This window comes from Mytilus californianus, unplaced genomic scaffold, assembly GCF_021869535.1.
Source record: "Mytilus californianus isolate M0D057914Y unplaced genomic scaffold, xbMytCali1.0.p SCAF_4, whole genome shotgun sequence".
Classification (NCBI taxonomy): Eukaryota; Metazoa; Mollusca; class Bivalvia; order Mytilida; family Mytilidae; genus Mytilus; species Mytilus californianus.
Genome location: NW_026262690.1, coordinates 12,642,916 through 12,666,316, shown reverse-complemented (window position 1 = coordinate 12,666,316; position 23,401 = coordinate 12,642,916). Strand labels below are relative to the sequence as shown.

The 23,401-nt window shown below is 31.5% G+C and overlaps 2 protein-coding genes across 4 annotated transcripts in view; both read left to right on the top strand.

Moving 5' to 3' along the window:
* The window catches only part of LOC127699226 (ATP-binding cassette sub-family C member 5-like), a 173,856-nt gene extending 156,199 nt beyond the window's left edge, over nt 1-17,657 (top strand). The window contains exon 33 of the mRNA XM_052202981.1: nt 16,321-17,657. The gene's annotated coding sequence lies outside the window, so the exon portion shown is untranslated. The remainder of the gene's footprint in view (nt 1-16,320) is intronic.
* Nucleotides 1-17,657, top strand: part of LOC127737478 (ATP-binding cassette sub-family C member 5-like) — a 73,720-nt gene extending 56,063 nt beyond the window's left edge. The window contains exons 27-34 of one of the 3 annotated variants that reach the window (XM_052248197.1): nt 8-197; nt 1,397-1,556; nt 4,907-4,985; nt 5,562-5,675; nt 6,101-6,265; nt 10,498-10,585; nt 11,486-11,543; nt 16,449-17,657. In XM_052248197.1, coding sequence (XP_052104157.1) covers nt 8-197; nt 1,397-1,556; nt 4,907-4,985; nt 5,562-5,675; nt 6,101-6,265; nt 10,498-10,585; nt 11,486-11,496 — 807 coding nt within the window. In that variant the 3' untranslated portion in view covers nt 11,497-11,543; nt 16,449-17,657. Of the gene's footprint in view, nt 1-7; nt 198-1,396; nt 1,557-4,906; nt 4,986-5,561; nt 5,676-6,100; nt 6,266-10,497; nt 10,586-11,485; nt 11,574-16,448 lie in introns of those variants that run through there. The other 2 variants (XM_052248198.1, XM_052248199.1) reach the window with 2 other exon arrangements.
* Nucleotides 17,658-23,401: the final 5,744 nt, after the last annotated feature.

The window sequence follows — 23,401 nt, the reverse complement described above, 5'->3', positions numbered from 1 at the left end:
TTTACAGGAAGTAGAATCAGAGGGAGATTCTATCATTGAAGGACAAAGTCCACCCAACAACTGGCCATCAGATGGATGTATATCATTTAAAAAATTAAAAATGAAATATAGAGACAATTTACCACTAGCGTTAAAAAGTGTATCATTTGATGTTCTTCCTCAAGAGAAGGTTGGAATAGTTGGTCGATCGGGATCAGGTAGGTGTTTTTTCTCTCTGATATGAAAAAGAAAAACACTGTTAAAACATAAGGTCTTCCAATAAAATTGGAAATATGACATTTGGAGGGTGAACAAATCTTCAAAACTTCCTAAACCAAGGGAAATAATTGTTTTATTCCACAAATTTCTCGGACTTCAAGAAAAAGAATATTCAGGAACATGGAAAATCTCATGCCCATTGATTATATAGTAAAATGTGATAAGCAGTGTACCAATTGTTAATTATTTATAACATAACATTTTTTTTCTGCATTGATTCTTATGCCTGAAATTAATTTAAACATTATATTGAAAATGATGTCTCTGTAGAAAGCATTGAAATGTGTGATTGACTGATGAATTTTTAACCATATGAACTTATGATTTTGACACCATTTTCTTAGGGGAATATGATATTTGGTCAATGTTACATGGGATAGTCTCAACTATTCAAATATTTATTTAACTATTAATATTTACGTAGGATTGTCTTATTTTTTTTTTTATTGCGAACCAAATGAAACTTGTCCACTGAGTCATCTCCTATTGTTCAATCTATCTAAACATGATTCAAACATTAAAAGTTGATTTCTGACAAAAATTTTCAACATTGTTCCAATGGATTTTTTTTTTTTTTTGTGTTTGACAAATAAAAACTGGAAAATGACGATGTTAAAATTAAGGCCATCTTAAATGTATTCTATAACTAAACAAAAAAATGCAAATTTCAATAGGAACAATGATAAAAATTTTGTCAGAAATCAACTTTTTATAATTAAATCAGTGTTTATATTGAACAGATTGAAAATATATTATTGATATTGAATAAATACAACATCACATGCAGTTTTGTGAGTTTAAACATGTATTTTCATCTATTTAGAAGATAAATGTTTTACTCCGGTATATTAATCAATGAATGATGGATTTCTCTTAGAAGAAATTTAAAGGTCCCAGTGAATAAACTACACAAAGAAAAATAGCTATTGTATTAATTCAATTGGAAAATAGAACTGACAAAAGTTTAAATAGATTGACCAATAGGAGATGACTCTGTGGAAAAGTTTCATTTGATTCGCAATAATTTGAATTGTAATTAAGCATAAACAAAAAAGTTTCTGCATGGGTACAGCTGCTATCATGACCTTGCAACCTCTAAATATTTTGTCTGCCACAGGTCATTTATGAAATATTTTAGGGAAGTCATCACTAGGTGTTGCCTTATTTAGACTGGTTGAACCAGACTCAGGAAGCATATCTATAGATAACCTAGACATATCTACAATAGGTCTCCATGATCTGAGAAGTAAGCTAGCCATCATACCACAAGACCCTGTTTTATTTGTTGGAACTATTAGGTAGGTTTGTTTAAGTCTCTAAGTGCTTAGAATTTTTTTCCAAATAAAAACTTGTTAATGTTGGATCTTAGTTGTTTTTTATTTGATATATTTACTACCATCTAGGTGTCTTTATTTAAAGGTTTGATGGTATGCTTTCTCAATTAGATATACCCCACATCTATAACTATACATTTAACAAATTGTATAAAACACCCCATCAAGGTTCTGGTTCGTACCTGCTTTTATACAGGTCACATTATTGATGTTGAAAATCATGTCAATTTTGTATTGTTTTCTGCAAATATAAATGAAATAATTGCCTAAAAAGAATGATTTTATGAATTTTTTTGTATTGAATTTATATGAAACTCTCATAGATTCTGTCAGATTAATGCTGTTATCTCTTCTTTGATTTTTTATATACAACAAAAGTTGACTTTTATGTGATGTGAAAGTTATAAAAAATGTAAGGAGTATATATAAAGCTTTCATGGAAATGACAGTAAAATATGCTTCTTTTAGTGAACAAATAATTAGGGATGTCAACAAGTACTCGAGTATTCGGGTATCGCTCAGTAATAAAGAGTATTGAATACCAAAACGATACTTGACTATTCGGTTTCCTGTTAGAATATTGCTGTCTTCTTTATATTAAATTTATCTTCTTGCGAACCTCTTTCGGAAAATTGAATAGGCATCACTTATAAATCATACTAGTAAATAAAATACATTTTGTTTCGAATGCAATTGCTAAATTGTCATTTAAAATACCTCCGAAAATACGTGGGCTACACCTAGGCTATCATTTTTAACTAAACATGTCTTAGCTATGGTACCGTCAGAGCAAATATTTTCGTCTGCAAGACTTTAATTTACAAAGTTGCAAAACCGACTGTCCCTAGTAATAGTTGACAAGAAAATGTTTCCAAATAAAATAAATTTGTTGCATCCGTCAGTGAATAGTTAAACTTCTATTCCTTATGCGTTTGTAAACATGAAATGTGTTTTCTTAAAGATTACCAAATACTATTGTTTGATATGGTTTTACCTTGTTATAATTTTTAAATAGGTGTACATTAAATTATATTGATAAGATTATTGTTTTTTTACTTAATTAGTACTTGTAGGTAATGAGCTATTAATTAATGTGTGTAATTCCTTATCCCAGATACTTATGTATATGGTTTTTCAACCGTTGAACAACAAACCACAGAATGTAAAATACGTATGTTTGTGTTTCCGTGTTATAGATATATTACCGAGCGAGTACTCGAGTATCGCTCAATAAAACCAACAAGTACTTGATTGGTAATTGTTCACTGAGTTGACATCCCTACAAATAATAGTCAAAGTAGGAGCTATATTGCATTCACCTTGTCCGTCTGTTTATCTTACAATTCGTCCAACAAATATTTCCATCACACATTTCTCACCTACTACTAAACAGAATGACTTCATATGTGGTCAGCAGCTTGACTCTGATGACTTGCAGCGGGTGAACACAATTGAATCTGTCAGACACCTAATTCATGTTTGCCTACTTTAAATTTTTCAATATTTTGAATGAACTTTAAAAAATTTTATCACACATTTCACCAATGTTACTTAACAGAATGACATCCATATTTGGTCAGCAGCTCATCAGTGGTAAGTTGTAATGCATTTGCACTAAAAGGATCTGTCAGACACTTACTTCCTACTTTCACATACATTGAATAACGATTGGGGGTATGCTTAGCATGATAGTATGCCCATTCTTGTTATTGTTATAATCACACCCATAGCCAGGGGGTAAGTGTTTGGATGCCCTGAACCACCCCCTTGATAACAAAAAAAATACTAGTTGTCCACCGCGCAATGCGTTGCGTTGGACATAGAAATACTGGTCTTCCGTCCGTCTGTGCATCTGTCTGTCTGGTCTTATTAGCGCTCTCATGTGTACAATTCTTGCCAGATTTTTATGAAACTTATATCATAGGTTTATATCAGCAATGTCTTGGACAAGTTTGAAAGTCAGTGCCGATCAATTATTTTTAAAAGAGTTATGCCCCTTGGAAACATTATTATATAGAAAATTGCATTGTTAGAGCTCTCATTTGTACAATTATTGCCAGATTTTTATGAAACTTATATCATAGGCGTATATTAGCAATGTCTTGGACAAGTTTGAAAATCAGTGCCAATCAATCATTTTTAAAAGAGTTGTGGCCCGTGGAAACATTAATTATATGGAAAATTTTCACAAAGAAGCTATTAAACCAAGAGTTCCAAATAGTGAAGTTGAAATCATCCCTTCGTCAATTTTATGGACGCCATCAAGAGTTGGTTCACCGTTATGGAATATCCGTTTCACAGATGATAGTGGATATGTTCCTAATGTCGTAACTACAATCCCATTCCCTTGTCACGAATGTGACCTACCGAATTAGACTTGTTAACTGGTTTGTACTAACATGAGCAACACGACGGGTGCCACATGTGGGGCAGGATCTGCTTACCCTTCCGGAGCACCTGAGATCACCCCCAGTTTTTGGTAGGGTTCGTGCTGCTTAGTCTTTAGTTTTCTATGTTGTGTTTTGTGTACTATTGTTTGTCTGTTTGTCTTTTTCTTTTTTAGCCATGGCGTTGTCAGTTTATTTTCGATTTATGAGTTTGAATGTCCCTCTGGTATCTTTCGCCCCTCTTTTGCATCATTACCACTCTCATGTGTACTTTTCTTGCCAGATCTGTATGAAACTTATAGCATAGGTTTATATCAGCAGTGTCTTGGACAAGTTCGAAAATTAGTGCTGATCATTCATTTTAAAGAGTTATGCCCTTGGAAACATTAATTATATGGAAAATTGCATTGTTAGCACTCTAATGTGTACAATTCTTGCCAGATTTTTATGAAATTTATATTATAGGTATATATCACCAATGTCTTTGACGAGTTCAAAAATCAGTGCTGATCAATTATTTTTAAAAGAGTTAGGCCCCTTGGAAACATTGATTATATGGAAAATTACATTGTCAGCGTTCTCATGTTTACAATTATTGCCAGAATTTTATGAAACTTATATCATAGGTTAATTATAATGGAAATCACATTGCATTTGCTCTGAATCCTTCATTTCTCTAAGATATAAATAAAAAGTTTTAAAGAAAAAAAAGAAGTTTTTTTTTTATTAAGACTACTAAAGTTGAGATTCAGGTTGAAGTTTTACTATTAGAGTCAGAGTGCCAGAACCCCAATATCACCCTCTGAGAGACCCTGGCTACAGGTCTGATAACAGTGTTCAGAAGAAGACATCATAAGTATGATCACTTGTTGCTTTCAATAAATAAGATATATGTTTGAAATAACATTTGGTATTTTGTTTGTTTAGATATAACCTGGATCCCTTTCAAGAACATAAAGATTCAGATTTATGGGAAGCATTAGAGAAGTGTCACATAAAAGATACAGTGAGTATTGTTTACATACATCATTCAAGATCTGTTATATTAAAGATAGATCTTTACACTTAAGTAAAGATGTAGCATATCTTTAAAGCAACAGTCACCCATCTGAAATGCACATCTGGTGCAGTAAAAGTGGTACCGTTAATGTTATCTCTTGTAAAATATATATATATTGGACTTGCGAGCTCATGCAATAGCCCTATTTTTATTGTTTTAGATGTACTTATGCTTTTGTTAACTATTTCACATGAGCCTTTGCTTCCTAAAAAAATATAAAATTTGAAACAAAAATCTGTAATTGGAAAATGGACAAAAAGTGCTGCAACGATTTACAGATAAAAAAAAATGTGAATTGTATGTCACTTTTAAAAAGTTCAAAATATTCCATGATTCCTGTGTAAGTGACATGAATTTTAAAGGATTGCTCTATAGCTTGTCAAATGCGAAAGCAAAAACAATAAACTAAATCCAGTAAGCCCTTCAGTAAAACCACAATTAGGTGTTTATAAAAAAAAAACATTTGATAGTGTCAACAGCAGTTATAACAGCAAAAATCAAACTTTAAAAATGTGTTTGCAGATAGCTGCTTTAGATTCTCAATTGGACTCTACAGTTGTTGAAAATGGAGAGAATTTTTCTGTAGGAGAGAGACAGCTAATGTGTTTAGCAAGAGCTTTATTGAGACATAGTAAGGTATGATATATATCAGGGACATTTATTTGTTTGAAAAATGACAGTTATTAATCAGAGAGTCTAATAGCAAGGGAAGATCAAAACTAATCTAACTGTTCTGATGTATGATACGTGGTATAAATAACAGGAGACGTTGATCATATATCAATTAGACAAGAAATACACAAAAATAACTATCAAGATTTTTATAAATTAAACGATTTTTTAAGAATGAACAAAAGAGGAGAACATTTAAATAGTGCACTTGTGATAATAAAATATGCAAGGGGAGACTTTATTCAATATTCATTATTTACAAAGTGTACCACCGTTTTTTTTTAAGATAATTTGCCTTGCCTGAGAATTTCATACGCTATACTTTTATATATTGTGTTGGATTGCTGTCTTACCAATATTATACTAATTTGAACATGTTTCCTCAACAGATATTGATTTTAGATGAAGCTACAGCAGCAATAGATACAGAAACAGATTCGTTTGTACAAACCACAATAAAAGAAGCATTTTCAGACTGTACAATGTTAATTATAGCACACAGATTAAACACTGTACTTAGCTGTAATAGAATATTAGTCATGGAGGATGGTCGGGTATGTAATATACTAAGTTTAGATAAGATTTTTGTTTTTGAATTGTGATATGTTCGGTAGCAATACACAGTTAGGAGTTTAGTTTCACATTTTGGCCCTGGTGCATTTTTCAAATATGAAAGTTATTGTGCAATAAAATTGATTTTTAGAAAGTTGAAGAATAATATAGCCTTCAAAATGGGTTTTTATGAACATGAAGAATGTTTTTTACATGTTTTGTAGGCCATTTTCTGTTTGACAGTCCGTATTTTCACATCCTTACCGCCCAGAGGTCAAGAAATTATTATTTTATTTTCCAACAAATATTTTACGCTCAGACTTTTCAATTCAATTTTATGGAAAAATGAGGTGAAATGCATATGAGTTTATTTGACCTCTTGATAGATAAATGTCAATTATCACTCAAATGGATTGAAATTCTACTTTGGACCAAATTTAGAGACTATTGTGACATTTTCACCCCCTTTTTGCAATATTTTGTATCAAATAGCTGCCGATTGTTGCCATGGTTACACAAAAAAGAGATTATATTTCAAGATTCTGTTTCCATACATTTGCACATACATGACACAAACAGTAAACCATATTTGTTAGAAAGCAAGGGAAAGAGGGTGGTTAAAAATATGAGTGTCAATGTTAAGTGTTTTTCCTAACTGTGATATGTTCTGTGTTAGATTAACTCCATAAAACATAGTTAATTAAAAATGACCTTGTCAAAATAAGTTTTTTTGTTAAAAAAACATGATCTATCAGTGAATGGTTTCAAATGTTACAACAAGGTTAAATTTCTATGCAGTGTCTTTTAAACTATTTTTCTTCCTTTTTTCTTTCATTAATTATTTGCTCCCTGGTTTCTTCTCCCCTTTTTTCCCATGGTAATATTGTGACACCATTTCTTGTGACATTACTGTATCATTTGTTTTATTTCTCCATTTTTTGTTTAATTTCTTTCATTTCAGTCCATTTGTTGTGACATTACTGTATTAATACTGTTCTTTCAGTTCATTTCCTGGGACATTAACATATAATTCCTGTTATTTCAGGCCATTTTTGTCGAGCCTGGGACATTTAAGTCGCGAAAGTGAGACATAGTGATCGTAGATTCTGGCGGTGGCGGTGGTAGTTTGTGGTTAAAGTTTTTAGCTCACCGGGGCCCAAAAGGCCCCATGTGAGCTTATGCCATCACTTCGCATCTGTCGTCTGTCGTTGTAAACTATTTAAAAAATCTTCTCCTCTGAAACTACTGGGCCAAATACCTTCAAACTTTAATTAAATGTTCCTTAGGGTATCTAGTTTATAAATTGTATTCGAAGTTTTGATCCATCGACAAACATGGCCACCATGGCTAAAAATAGAACATAGGGGTCAAATGCAGTTTGTTTTTGGCTTATATCTTAAAAACTAAAGCTTTTAGAGCAAATCTGACTGGGGTAAAATTGTTCAATTGGTCAAGATCTATCAGCCCTGAAATTTTCAGACGAATGGAACAACCCATTGTTGGGTTGCTGCCACTAAATTGGTAGTTTTAAGGAAATTTTGCAGTTTTTTGTTATCTTGAATATTATTATAGATAGATATAAACTGTAAACAGCAATAATGTTCAGCAAAGTAAGATCTACAAAAAAGTTAATAAGACCATAATTGTCAATTGACCCCTAAAGGAGTTATTGCCCTTTAAAGACAATTTTACACAATTTGTTCATCAAGTTTGCTAACATTTAAAAATCTCCTCTGAAACTACTGGGCCAATTACCTTTAAACTTTAACTAAATGTTCCTTAGGGTATCTTGTTTATAATATGTATTCGAAGTTTTGATCCATTGACAAACATGGCCACCATGGCTAAAAATAGAACATAAGGGTCAAATGCAGTTTTTGGCTTATATCTCAAAAAACTAAAGCTTTTAGAGCAAATCTGACATGGGGTAAAATTGTTCAATTGGTCAAGATCTATCGGCCATGAAATTATCAGATGAATCGAACAAGCCATTGTTGGGTTTCTGCCACCAAATTGGTAGTTTTAACAAAATTTTGCAGTTTTTTGTTATTATCTTGAATATTATTATAGATAGATATAAACTGTAAGCTGCAATAATGTTCAGCAAAGTAAGATCTACAAAAAAGTTAATCTGACCAAAATTGTCAATTGACCCCTTAAGGAGTTATTGCCCTTTAAAGACAATTTTACACAATTTGTTCATCAAGTTTGCTAACATTTAAAAATCTTCTCCTCTGAAATACAGGTGAGTGATTCAGGCTCTTGAGAGCCTCTTGTTTTAGACATCAATAACTATGTCAATCTTTCATGGAATTTTAGGAAATTTGGACAGAAGCTTGTTTATGACCAAAATACAGTTTCCAGAGCAAAATTTGGAAAATATTTAATTTAATTTTCCGTATTTTACTGATAAGTGGACTTAGTTTTTTTTACAGTTAACATTCAGATTTAGTCTGAGGTGAAAGTTTTTCAGTAATCCATTACTTTGTCAATCCTTTATGGAACTTTATGAAAGGAGAAGGTCCGGTAAGGGCTCGTTTTGGCCTAAAATTTAAAGTACATCTTATGAAAGATTTTCAACATTTTTTAAACACTTAAGTGTCTTCTTCAGTTGATTCAATTAGATTAGGTAAAATATTTGAACTGATTTGGTCATTAAAGATGCTCAAATTCAAGCTTAAATATGAAAAATCTATCAAATATGCCACAAAACGTCACTTTATAGATGTTTTTGTCTAAAATGGAAGTGGCCCCATTTGTGTTCAGTCTCAACCTTTATATATGTTATGTATCATCATCAATTACAACATATATTTGAATATTAAGACTGAACACAAGTGCAACCACTTCCATTTTAGACAAAAACCGTCTAAAATTAGCACAAATGCTAAAATTGTGAAGATTTCAGTAATTTTGCATGAATTATTGATGCTAGAACCTGATACATGTGCAGTGTAATGTCAAAAACAAGCCCATATTTATGTAACAAAAGTATTCTACTTTCCAAAAAAAAAAACACTAAAAGTTTACATTTTTAACAATTTTTTAAAATGCTATATTTTGGGGCCAAAAAGGTGTCTTACCGGACCTACTCCTTTGGACAGAAGCTTAGTTATGACCAAAAGACAGTATCAAGAGCACATTTTTAAAAATAAATATTTTCATTTTTCCATATTTAACTGATAAATGGACTTAGTTTTTTTTTACAGTTAACAAATAGATACAGTCTATTACACTGTAAAAGTTTGTTACACATCAATTACTTATCAAACTTTCATAGAATTTTATGAAACTTTGGCAGAAGCTTTTTTATGATTAAGAGATAATGTCTGAAGCAAATCTTTGAATTTTTTTTCATTTTCAGTTTTTTTTCTGATAGATGGACTTAGTTTTTTACAGTTAACCTTTACAGTCAGTCTGGGATTAAACTTTTTTAAACATGATAAATTTGCAAACCTTCACAGATTGTTATGAAACTTGGACAGAAGCTAATCTTCAAGACCATGAAATAGCATCTAAAGAAAAAGTTTGGATTTTTTTTTAAATTTTGTATTTTACTGATAAATGGACTCACTTTTTAAGTTAACATTACACTTTTACACTGACAGCATCAATCGCAGGCAAGACACAGGGTTCTGTGGAACCCCTTACACATTTTTTGTGACCTTGCTGTATAATTCCTGTTGCATTGTGACTTTTTTTTATGGCCCCCCTGCTAAGTGGTCAGGCCATATAGTTTTACATTTGTCCGTCATTCCGCAGCGAACAGTTATAGAGACTTTTTTCTAAAGGCCTTCACATATTGATCTGATTTTTGGTATGTGAGTCTACTATCATGAGTTACAGATCGAGTTTACGTTTGGTTCCGCTTCGCTGATTTCTGCTGAAAATAACGGGCTGTGGACTTTGATAATTTCATGAAAATAACAGTTATACGGACTTTTTTTCTAAACGCCGTCACATATTGAGCTGATTTTTAGTATGTGAATCTACTATGATGAGTTACAGATTGAATTAATGTTTGATTCTGCTCAGCTGATTTTTGCAGAAATTACAGGCTTTGGATTTTGAAAATTTCGTGAAATAACAGTTATATGGACTTTCATTCTCAAATTTCCACTCCTAAAATGGCTTCAAGCTTTTTTTGCAAGCGGGCAATTCTTGTCGTTCCAACACATCTAGTTTTGTGATGTTATAGGGTAATTTTGATTGACACTGATATGTTTGTTTGCAGGTTGTGGAGTATGATTCACCATCTTCATTAACAGCTAATCCTAAATCTAAATTTAAAATGATGTTAGATGCAGTAGAGAGTCAGCAATGTGAGTTTTACTCCAAATATTTAATTTGAATATGATATTAGATAGGAATCTGTGTGACCTCTGTCTCCATTAACAACATTTGAAATGATGGAAGGTTTGTTTTTCATGAAAATACAACTCTGTAGGATTGTATGTAGTTAATTTCCCAAAATTTACCCAAAACAAAATAATTAGTTCCATTTTATTAATAATCTTACAATTTCCAAGTCAGGAAAGTCAACTTCTTAAATTGTTTGTCCATTCATAGACAGGGTGTTTACGGCAGATCTATAATAGTGGTTTACATTAATTCAATCTCAAATCGTTTTCTCTTACACATATTTGTCGAGCACCAATAGTTATTTAGTTAAGATCTATTGTTAGACATACTATAAGATTATATTATTCTGTAAAAGTATTTTGTGACATGACAACCACATAGTTTTATAGTATGTTTTATTCAGAGATTGGTCATACACATACGTAATTTACATGTAATGACATGGATAGCATTTTTTTGAAAGAAAGCTAAGTATAAGAATAGTGAATTTTGAAATTATTGCCATGATTCTATTAATAGCTACAGTGCAATAGGACAAGAACAATATTTACAAATGTTTGTTTTAAAAAATGTTTCTGGTATTATTTATAAGGTTTACTGGAACTGCATAATTTAATCTTGTAATTCTGGAATAGCATTAATATATCATATAATAATTGCTGTTTCAGAAATGCACAGTAAATATATGCACAATAATTTTCTCTTAAACAGAATGCAATTGATTTCTTAAAATAATAGGAATCAATTGACTGTTGCCCTCTAAATGTATTTAAAAAAAAAACTTTTTGTTATTGGTTTGTTCTCACATTGAATATACGCCACATCTCCTTTTCTTCATAATTAAACTGATTTTGTTGTAGGTATGTCGTAACAGAAGGACAAACATTTTGTGGTTGGTTTATAGTTCAGCTGTTAATGGTATGGAAAGATTTGAGCACAAAACAAAGATAAAGTACATGTAAAACATTTTAGAAGAACTGTTCAACTTTGTTCAAGATTTTAATAAAATAAAAACATCATGTGAGGAAACATGTCTCAAGGTGCAAAAGGCTTCAGTTGAAACCAAGTGTTCCTGTTATCATCTATTCAAATTGAAAGGAGACTGGGTATTTTCCCTGATTTTCCAGTCATTTTTTATACGCCTGTTTACGGGACGTATTATGGTATACCGTTGACTGTCTGTCCGTCCGTCCGTCGTCAACATGTCGGACATTAACTCAAAAACGCTTTAACCAATTTGCATAAAACTTTGGTGAATTGTTTATATCTATTGACGTGAGCTCCCTTTCGTTTTTTATAAATTTTAGATTTTACGTTTCCGAGTTGTGGGGTTTTATTCATTAAAAAAAGGGTGAATTTCCAGTTTTCTGACATTAAATCAAGAATGCTTTCACCAACTTGCAAGAAATTGTGGTGAATTGTTTATATCTATTGACATGAGCTCACTTTCGATTTTTATAAATTTTTAGATTTTACGTTTTCGAGTTATGGGGTTTTATTCATTCAAAAAAGGGGGATTTTCTAGTTTTCGGACAATATCTCAAGAATGCTTTCACCAACTTGCAAGAAATTGTGGTGAATTGTTTATATCTATTGACATGAGCTCCCTTTCGATTTTTATATATTTAATTTTTAGACTTTACATTTCCAAGTTACAGGGTTTTATTCATAAAAAAAGGAGGATTTTCCAGTTTTCAGACAAAAAATCAAAAATGCTTTCAGCAGTTCTTATGAAACTTTGGTGAATTGTTTATATCTATTGATGTAAGCTCCGTTTAGAATTTTATAAATTTTTCATTTATCATTTCTGAGTTATGGGGTTTTATTCATTAAAAAATTGGGGATTTTCCAGTTTTCGGACAATAACTTCAGCAGTTCTTATGAAACTTTGGTGAATTGTTTATATCTATTGATGTAAGCTCCGTTTAGAATTTTATAAATTTTTCATTTATCATTTCTGAGTTATGGGGTTTTGTTCATTAAAAAAGGGGGGATTTTCCAGTTTTTGGACAATAACTCAAAAATGCTGTCAGCAATTCTCATGAAACTTTGGTGAATTGGTTATATCTATTGATGTAAGCTCCCTTTACATTTTCATAAATTTCTAATATGACATTGAGAATTAATTGAATTTTATTTGTTTATAGTCTGACAACATATTTACTAAGTATTGCGCAACAGCACAGTTTATTGCACAACAGCAAGAAATCTTTAATTGAATATAAATTCAATTCATATAACCAATTTCAAGTTCTTTGACTACATTTATTCAGAAACCTATAATATGTCAAATATTTAATTACAATCCAAATTCAGACTTGTATCAAGCTTGAATATTGTGTCCATTTTTGCCCCAACTGTTAAGGGTTGGACCTCTGCAGGCGTATCCAGCTGCGCTCAGTGAAGCAGTTTATTCTTCATATAGAATTGCATTGTTTGTTATAAATATATTTCTCTAACTGAAGTTATTTTTTTCTAAACAGTTATTTATAATTTCATAACATGTTGTTAGCTTGTTCTGAGTTCTTAAAAACAGTCTTTAAAATAATATGTACCTTAGCACTTCTATAAAGACGAGAGATATTCATTTGTTTAAGCAAAATATAGTGACTATACAGGAATGCTACAAAATTTATTATTTTGAATAGAAACAGATTTACGACTTGAGAAAATGAATGGCATTGATAGCAATTTTGTCCTCATTTATGTTTGAGATTGGATATATGAACAACACTACCTGAGATCAATACTGAATCCAACAGTGTGTTTTGATCTTGAAAGAAAAAGGGTAGTTTGATTATTCTGATCAGGGGTGGAATGAATAGAGAAAGCTTTCAGTTGTCTCCAGACACCAAGGTGAAACAGTTATTTGTCATAACAAATCAGTTTGTTCCCTAAACAAATAGGAATGCTATCAGTTACCACCACAAACCAAGGGAATAATTTGTATTATTATATTTCAATGTAAAATGCAAGCTTTTGATTGGCTAATACGAGGGAGATAATTTACTCTATCACATGGCTCAGCTGGAGACAATTTTTTGAATGCCACCCTCTTGTGCAGACCAATCAAAGATTGATAATTTAAAGGACAATGAATTGAATTTACATCGATAAATAAAAGACAATGCTCCAGTTCTATGTTTTTGCCTCAGAACTTTTTCATTGACTGTCAAAATTAAAAAACACATTTTGTTTCACTTCTGTTGTTTTTTATTCAGCCATGCTGGATATATGGGATCACTCCTGATTTGGAAAATCAATAATTTAAACGACAATGAATTGAATTTACATAGATCAATAAAAGACAATGCTCCAGTTCTATGTTTTTGCCTCAGAACTTTTTCATAGACTGTCAAAATTAAAAAACACATTTTGTTTCACTTCTGTTGTTTTTGATTCAACCATGCTGGATCTATGTGATCACTCCTGATTTGGAAATGGTGCAGAATTCTAAGTTGAAGACATATCATGAAACTAATTATGTGTTTTTATGACTTGCAGAATTTTTATACGACCGCAAAAAAATTTTGCGGTCGTATATTGGTATGATGTTGGCGTCGTCGTCATCCAAAGACACATTGGTTAATAGGCAACAGCATAGTGTATTGCACAAAAGCAAAAAAAAGGGGGGGGTGATTTTTTTATTTTTTTTTGTGGGGGGAGGGTCAATTCGCAACAGCAAAGTGTATTGCACAAAAGCAAAAAATTGAATATAAATTCAAATCATATAACCAATTCTAAGTTCATTGACTACAGTTATTCTGTGTCAGAAACCTTTTATGTGTCAAATATTTAATTACAATCCAAATTCAGACCTGTATCAATATTGCGTCCATTTTTGCCCCAACTGTTCAGGGTTGGACCTCTGCGGTCGTATCCAGCTGCGCTCGGCGAAGCAATTTATTATGAACCATTTTAATCATCTACTGCCAACTTTTGACGTTATTTGCCCTTAAATTAAGAAAATATTGGGCGAACAGGTGCTTTATTTTATAATTACACTTGCATATATAGTTCCGTTGTGAATCAAAATTTATAATAAACTACTATTTATGAATTAATGTGAAAAAGTAATGTATTAAATTTAATCAGTTGGTAAGATTTATGAAAGTATTTTTATCAATATCTTATGCTTGTGTAAGTTCTTGAATAAAATTTTGTACAAGATGTGTATTGATATCAAAGTTGATTCCCACACTTTTTTGAAATGCTATTATTCCAATTCCTTCCTTAGGCAAGTAAGAGTACAGATACAGTAAAGTATGATAGATAACTGTCATAATTTACAAAGAATTACCCTAACTGGATCACCTCCACTTTAATGCCAATCTGATCAGACCAGAGTAAATATATCTTGTATTACATAATTGAATACACAATACTGACCTCACTAATTGTGTCTTCAATCACTTTTGATCTATACTACATAAAATTATTCTGTAAATTATGTCTCATAAATGAATGATGATTATGATTAAAAAGATGCATCTTTTGCAAAGGAAAGACAAAAAACAAAATATGTATAACAAATGCAAGCAGGGTCTATTTTACTTGTACTTGTAAAATCATTGTTATATACATCTAATATTAGTCAATAATTTAGGTTAATTTAAGTTACTATTATCATTACTTTCCTTTAATCATTAAACAAAATTGCTTATCTCTAACCTATATTGCTATCTAACAGTGTAAGGTATTTTTACATGGATATTTGAATACAGGAAATCATTTTTTCTCAATAAAATAAGAACATCAGTTTAAATTGAAAAAGTATTTCTTTAATATTTGTTACTGAAAAAGCGCATTTTTAATGCCTCTTTCAGGAAATTATTAAGTCAAACTTCAACGAAAAAAAAATAAATAAACTACACCTTCATTTGAGGATTTTTGTTCCTAATCATGCCAAAATTATTTAATTGAAAAAAAGAAGATATAAAAAATCAGTACCCCTTCTAAAAATTGAAATATCAAAACAATTGTATCAATGCTGAGAAATTCTACATCTTTAGGCCATTGACTACAATTTTTTGAATTAGATTAGGGAAATGAAATAAATCCATTCATGTTTAGTGTCATATAATTTTTATCAAAAATCAATAAATGATTTTAAGATGAGTAAATTTAGGGAGACAAGCTAGTTTTATCAACTTTAAAAAAAAATCCTAAAATCATTCTGAATTTAATGCAAGTTTGATATATCAAATTTTTTTTTGTTCATCACAATACCTGAGAATATGATTCTAAATTATACACACAACTCTTCCAGTCTTTCCGTCAGTGAACAAATTTGATTAAAAATGAGATCAGAAAAAATGTTGGACTACCCATAGCTCAAAAATGGCTGGATCACAGCACCAAAAATGCTTTGATTCTAATAACTGTAACGTTGTTATGTACGCGATGTCATAGTACTTTCAATTTTTAAAAAAGACAACAATGATAGAACAGTCAATATAATAAATTAAATAACACATAGCATATAGGGGGATAGAGCAGATTGGTACCCCTCGAATGAACATTGTCAACCTCGGCTTCGCCTCAGTTGACATGTTTTTCTTGGGGTTACAATCTGCTCTATCCCCCTCTCATCTATGTGTTATTTATATTGGTGACTAGTCACTTGTTTTCCAATCCTTCCTAACAGTTTTATTTGTTCTATGTTCTATAGAAATAGAGTAACGATTAATGTTAGGTTTGGAGTACTTTTAATGTTTTAGTAGAACATTTTTGGTTTGACATATTATATAGTATGCATCAACAACTGTATTATCAAATTAAATGTACTCATCTGAAATAAATGAATTATTTTCATTATTTCAGTCATCTAATACACCATACCATTCAGAGAACAATCCATTGGTACTGTTGGTTTTATCCCCTTAATGAGGGGAGATAATTTACTATAAAATGCAGCATTGATTATACATGTAGATTGTACTGCCAGTTGTTAGTTATTGTTATAATATCTTACTTTGTGGTTCTGATTTTAAAGCTTTTGTTATTTTATTATTTTATTAATGGCGTAGTTGTACTCAGGCTTCATTGATGTTTCTTTCTTTCTATCTATCTTATTGTTTGTTTAAGTTTCTTGATAAAGGTAAAGGAAGGATATGACACAAAATACCTACATGTACTTCACAAATTGATGTTTCTTTCTTTCTATCTATCTTCTTGTTTGTTTAAGTTTCTTTATAAAGGTAAAGAAAGGATATGACACAAAATATCTACATGTACTCCACAAATCGCAATGCAAAGGAACAATGGTTTTAATGCTGTTCTTCATCTCAGAGTAGCAGTGATATCACCGTTATTTATTTCATGACAATTTTAGTAGTAATTAACATGGTCAAACTTGTGCCAAGATAAAATCGCCACTAGAATTTCCCTGTAACTAAATATTTTCTGTAAATTATTAAATAGATCAACAAATTCATATCACATTTAGCATGACATGTACATCTTCCTTTATTCAGTGTTTTGTTGAGTTGACAAATTTTTTTGATTGCCTTCCTCTTCCATTTATTAGGTTTTACTATTCACTATAGAATATCTTAAGTAATTTCATTTAGCAATTAAGTTTCCCTTTTTCTCTTTTGTTTTATATACAGTATTGTATTTAGATTTGATTTTTTTTCTGGTTACCCAGGAGGTAATGAAACATGATTTTATTATTTGAGAAAAAAATAGATTTAAGCGGTGATTTTAAAATAATTTGATGAAAACTATAACAATGTAATCTTTATGTGTTCACTTTGTTTTTGAAATGAAATAAGTAACAGTAGATTAAAAAAAAAATGTTGATGACTAATTATGTGTTATTGTGTAAATTGGAAACAAAAATAACGGGTTGTTATGTATTTATATATACAGATTTGGTATAAATATATATATACATATATATATTACTACATTTCTATTTTTAGAACATATTAAATGAGTTGCATGTTCATTGAAATGATTTTTTATGATGATGGAGCATTATATTTTGTTCTTTCAATTTTTTTACAATAAAGAAGTAAAAACATCGTATGTCATGGTTTATTGTTAATAAAATGTTGAATAATTCGAACCACTTATGTGTTCTACCTCTAGGAATATATTGTCGTATTTGGCATAACCTTTCTGGAATTTTCAGTTTTTAATGCCTTTTCACTTTGTATTTGATTTGGACCTTCAACTGTTTTGATTCGAGTTCCACTGATGAAACATGTGTCGGTCGTTTCAAAATTTAAACCTGGTATCGTGAATAAGATTTTACACACTCGACCCTTCCCTTACCTGGGACAGTGGTGCTACAAAACTCTGATTTGTCAACACTAGCTGAAATGGGTCTTAATTGAGTTAAGCCATTTCAATTGATATGTTATAGTGTGTCTTTCTATGTTGTGATGTTACACTATTATTTCAGGTAGGGTTAAGGTTTGTGCCTTTTAAAAGTTTAAACACGCTGCATTTGTTTGCATCTGTTTTAAGTCAGGAACCTGATGTTCAGTGGTTGTCATTTGTTGATGTGGTTCTTAAGTGTTTCTCGTTTCTCGTTTTTTATATAGATTAGACCGTTGGTTTTCGTCTTTGAATGGTTTTACACTAGTCATTTTTGGGGCCCTTTATAGCTTGTTGTTCGGTGTGAGCCAAGGCTCTGTGTTGAAGGCCGTACTTTGACCTATAATGGTTTACTTTTACAATTTGTGACTTGTTGGATGGAGAGTTATCTCATTGGCACTCATACCACATCTTCTTATATTTACTTACCTCAGGTCCGTAGGTTTGACAAAAATTAAAGTTTGTACTGACAAAAGTATACAAAGATCTGATAGCATAGTTATTAAGATGACTTTTAAAGAACTTTCCACAACTCACAAAAGAACAGTTTAAAGGTAGTTCCATTGATAAATGAGAACAAAATGAGGTGTGGGTTACACGCTAATGAGACCTCAACCCAACAAAAAAAACAGAAGTATTGAGGTCATTCCAGCAATGCCTGCATATTGGAGTATATATCTCCCAGTTGGTATGATATCCCAGGGCTACAATAGGAATCTACTGAACCAAAGGGTCCTATTGGTAAATTTGATGTACATGTCTGATGCAGGTTTCCTCTGACCGTGACCTCGTCTTCATGGTTTATTGGTCAATATTAAAAGTGTTCATGGATATGTCTGTTTCCAAGATACACGATGTACCATAAACAATAGGTCAACTATGATTGGTGTATGGAATGATTGCATAGTGTACATGTTGTCTGGGAGGTTTGATCTGACCTTGACCCCATTTTTATGGTGCATTGGTCAATGATCAGTGTTCTTAATTAGGTCTGTATTTTAGATACTAAAAGCAATAGGCTAATTATATTTTGTGTATGGTATGATTGTAAAGTGGCAATCATACCACATCTTTTTACATGCTCTTCAACTTTGTACTTGTTTTTGATTTCTAACTATTTTGATCTGAGCAACACTGATGAGTCTTATGTAGACGAAACGCGAGTCTGGCGTATCAAATTATAAGCCTGGTACCTTTGATCACTATTTATGTCTGTCCGGCAGTGTTCATCTGACCTTGACTCATTTACATTGATAATTTATAATTTATATCAATTGTATGTGATACTTGTAGAAAAGCCTTCTTGTAACAGACTTTCAACATACAAGTAACTTCTATTATGATAAGTAAAGCAGGCGAGCCATTTCAGCATATGCATTCTTGTTCTGAAAAACTATGCAAAATGCCATACAAAAATAAAACAATGACAACTTTCCCTTCCACAAAGAGAAAGTAATTCATTCCTCATTTGTCAGTTATAACCAGAATTTTTCCCATGGATGTGAACTCATAATAAACTTCTATCATAACACATATGTGACCAGTTTCTTAATTATGTGTTATTCAAGTCTAAATTTTCCACATAAGCAGTTTAAAAAAAAATTAAAAAACAGATGACAACAATACTTTGTGCGTATGTTCTACAAATTATTACCTGCAAGTGATTTAAATGGTCATTAATGTACCAAATAATTCAGACATGTCATCACTCCTCCTCTCAACAGTTTATTCCATCATCTGTTAAAGGGGCACTAGCAGCTACGAGATATATAAGAAATATAAAATACGTTTTTTTTTGTTCAATCATTAATGAAAGTGAAATATTGAAATAATATATCGCTTTAAGCAGCCAGTATGGTTCAATTCTCAAAATAAGCTAAGAAACATTGAGGATGAATTATTCACTTGCAAGTGAATAATTCGACCTCATTGAATCCGTATTCATGTGAACTTCAATTTAACCCCTTGGCTAGAGATCGATATAGACTAAAATACACACGAAACGAAGCTACATATTATCGAGCCCATGCTCGGAATATTGTTTATTTTAGACTTTTTATGATTTGGATAAATGTTTTACTTTGTTATAAATCAAATATGAGAAATTGAGTCAAATCGGTGAACATGAATTTGACAGCTAGTGCCCATTTAATATATATTGAGAAAACTGTTCATTTCACAACTTAAACAAAACCATGAGATAATTAACTTCTAACTTTGTTTAAACAGTATTTTTAAACTGCTAAACAGTTACGAATACTTATAATCCTTTTTCTTTTTATACTGTTCACTTATATTTTGTCAAGGTCATGATTTTCTCAGCATGTTTATGACGTCTTTTCACTAAATCCGATGGATATATATATTGATTGATGTTTTTTTTCGGAGAACATGACTTACTAGTACTAGTATTTATTAGTTGTAAAAAGTAAAATAACAAAAATACCGAACTCCAAGGAAAATTCAAAACGGGAAGTCCCTTATCAAATGGCAAAATGAAACCCGACTTGGTACAGGCATTTCCTTATGTAGAAAATGGTGGATTAAACCTGGTTTTATAGCTAGCTAAACCTCTCAGTTGTATGATAGTCGCATAAAATTCCATTAGATTGACCACAATGTGTGAACAAAACAAACAGACATAATAGGTAAAAAAATGTCAAAAATAGGGGAACAGTAGGTAATATTGTATTATAATCTTGGTCACTATAAAAACAAACAAATATGTCAACAAAGAAGAACGAAATGGCAAATAGACAAAGCACATTGGCTTTTAACTAGCTTTAAGTAATGGCGAGTACTCTCACATTGGTGGTTAATGTCTTCTGTATTTTATGTGATATGCGTGTTTGTGCTTCGTTCCAATCTATTGAGTTTACCATTTCCAACTTATTTGTACAGCTTGTTCTAGTGTTGTGCTGTTACACCACTGCCCCGGGTTATTGCAGGGTTACGCTCTCACAAACATGGTGTGCCTTCATGTGCCTGTCCCAAATAAAGGCTACAGATGTTTATCGATGCTCAATTCATGATAACAAACAAAACCACAGGGAATTACATGAACTAAATGATCGAAGCCGGGTGTGTCGACAGGGTAAGCGTCTCCTGCTATGCATACAAACCGCCATATGAATTCACACTTCAAATATAACAATCAGGGAATAGGACACAATCGGTTAAATAACAGATCAGTCGACTATACTGGTATCTAAAGATCTGAGACTGCAAAATTATACCAGAAGCCTGTAGTTCGGTTCATAGCTGGCATACTTGTTTTACGAGGATTGTTTTGTCATAAACAAAACCTTTAGTTTTCTCGCTTAAATTGTTGAACATTTTGTTTTCTCCGGGTTTTTATAGCTGACTATACGGTATAAGTTTTGCTCAGTGTTGAAAACCGTACGATTACCTAAAATCACTATCCTTTTGTTTTGTTTCAAACCCTTGAGTTCAATTTTCTATTCTGGTGCCTTTCTCCTCTGTATGGTTTTAAGTTTTGTATTTCAACCCTCCTGTTATTCACACCGAATTATATTCAGATATTCCTGAATAATATTCAATGATTGTTATATTGAATTCAATAAAATCATACTCAAATGTACAATAACATTTTCTATAATATAAAATGATACTATATTCTAAATAAACTCATCATGGCATGGAAAGAATTGAAAGTAAATTGTCTTGCTCAAGACACTATGAAAATGAATAGTCTGCAACACAAAATGCAGGAGATAATAGTATATATAAGTGAGAACAAAAAATATGTATGCGTAACAACAGATGCAAATGAATATTCAATCCACAAAAAATTATCCTGCCACACACGTGCACATCGTGTTTTATTAGAATTAGAACATACTTTTGTTTACAAAGCAAAAGAAGAGCGTCAAATTATTGACACTGTCGTTTATGATTCAAACTTGTCTTATTATATACGTCCGCATAGATGAAGCAGTCTTTGGTTCATACACATTCGGATGACCTCAAGACCTGAAAAGGAACAAATAACAGTTAGTTAGAATAAATATCATTAGACAATCCAAATATTATCAACAACAATTTACACAAGTTTGAAATATTACAGTTTACATAATATCTATGCATGCGTCGATATATTTATAGAGGTTCATTTTGGTGTCACAATTTTTTTTCATATATGTCTTCAATTCCTGCTTTTTCAAACTGAAGAAACAGTATCATTTGTTATACATCCATCAGATATAACCACACGATCTACTTGTCCGTCTGAACGTCCGTTCGTTCGTACGTACGTACGTCCCAAAATTAGTTTCCGTTCTCTAACTTTAGTTTGCCGCCACCAAATGTTATGAAACTTATGCACAATGCTTATTACCACAAAACACAGATCAAATTAGAATTTAGATGGCTTCACTTTTACCGTTCTAGAGTTATGCTCCTTTATAAATATCCGTTCTCTTACTTTAGTTTGCCTCAACCAAATGTTATGAAATTATACACAATGCTTATTACCATAAAACACAGATCAAGTTCGAATTTGGGTGGCGTCACTTTTAGATCTCTCTAGTTATGTCCCTTTATATATAACGTTATATGCAAGCGGGGCATCATCTGTGTCCAATGGGCACACTCTCCATTTATTGTATATGAGTTTGAAATAAATTTTAAACAAATTTAGGAGTTACTAAGCTCATAATTCTGTTGATAGTGTAAAATGAACACCATGTGTTGTCGAGCCTGCGTGGTTCATTGGTCAATGTTAAGTTTTCCTAGTTAAGTTTTTTTCTTAGATACTATATACAATAGGTCAACTGTACGTGATGCACGGAATGATTGTAAGGTGAACATGTCTGTCTGGCAGGGTTCATCTGACCTTGACCTCATTTTCATGATTCATTGGTCAATATAAAGTTTTCAGGGTATGGTCTGTTTCTTGTATACTATAAGCAATAAGTCAACTACATTCTGTGTATGGAATGATTGTAATGTGTACATGTATTTCTGGCTTGGTTTATCTGACATTGACCTCATTTTCTTGGATCATGTTAAGTTTATGTGATACTTGTAGTAAAAACTTATATTAAGGGCTATTAACATAAAATCAATGGTCAGTAAAGCAGGTGAGACATTTCGGCGTGTGCACTCTTGTCTAAATATATAAACGAAATATGGAGTTACTTACGAGGTGTGGATGAGTAATGAGTGTCTGATGTATGATGTTTTGTAAGATACCGGTAAGTAAAAACTGAGGTACATTGTATCTTAAAACACGTCTGATACGCACAATTGTCTTGGAGACCTTACAAATTCACTGGTAGTATCCAGTGATATGGTATTGACATTAACTCGTAAACAAAAAAAGTATTTAAAATTGAAATTAATAATGCAAACATTCTCAATGAAAGTGATATCTGCTCATGTATGCCATGAATTTATTATTTGTCCAAAACAGCGTCAAATGCACCCTC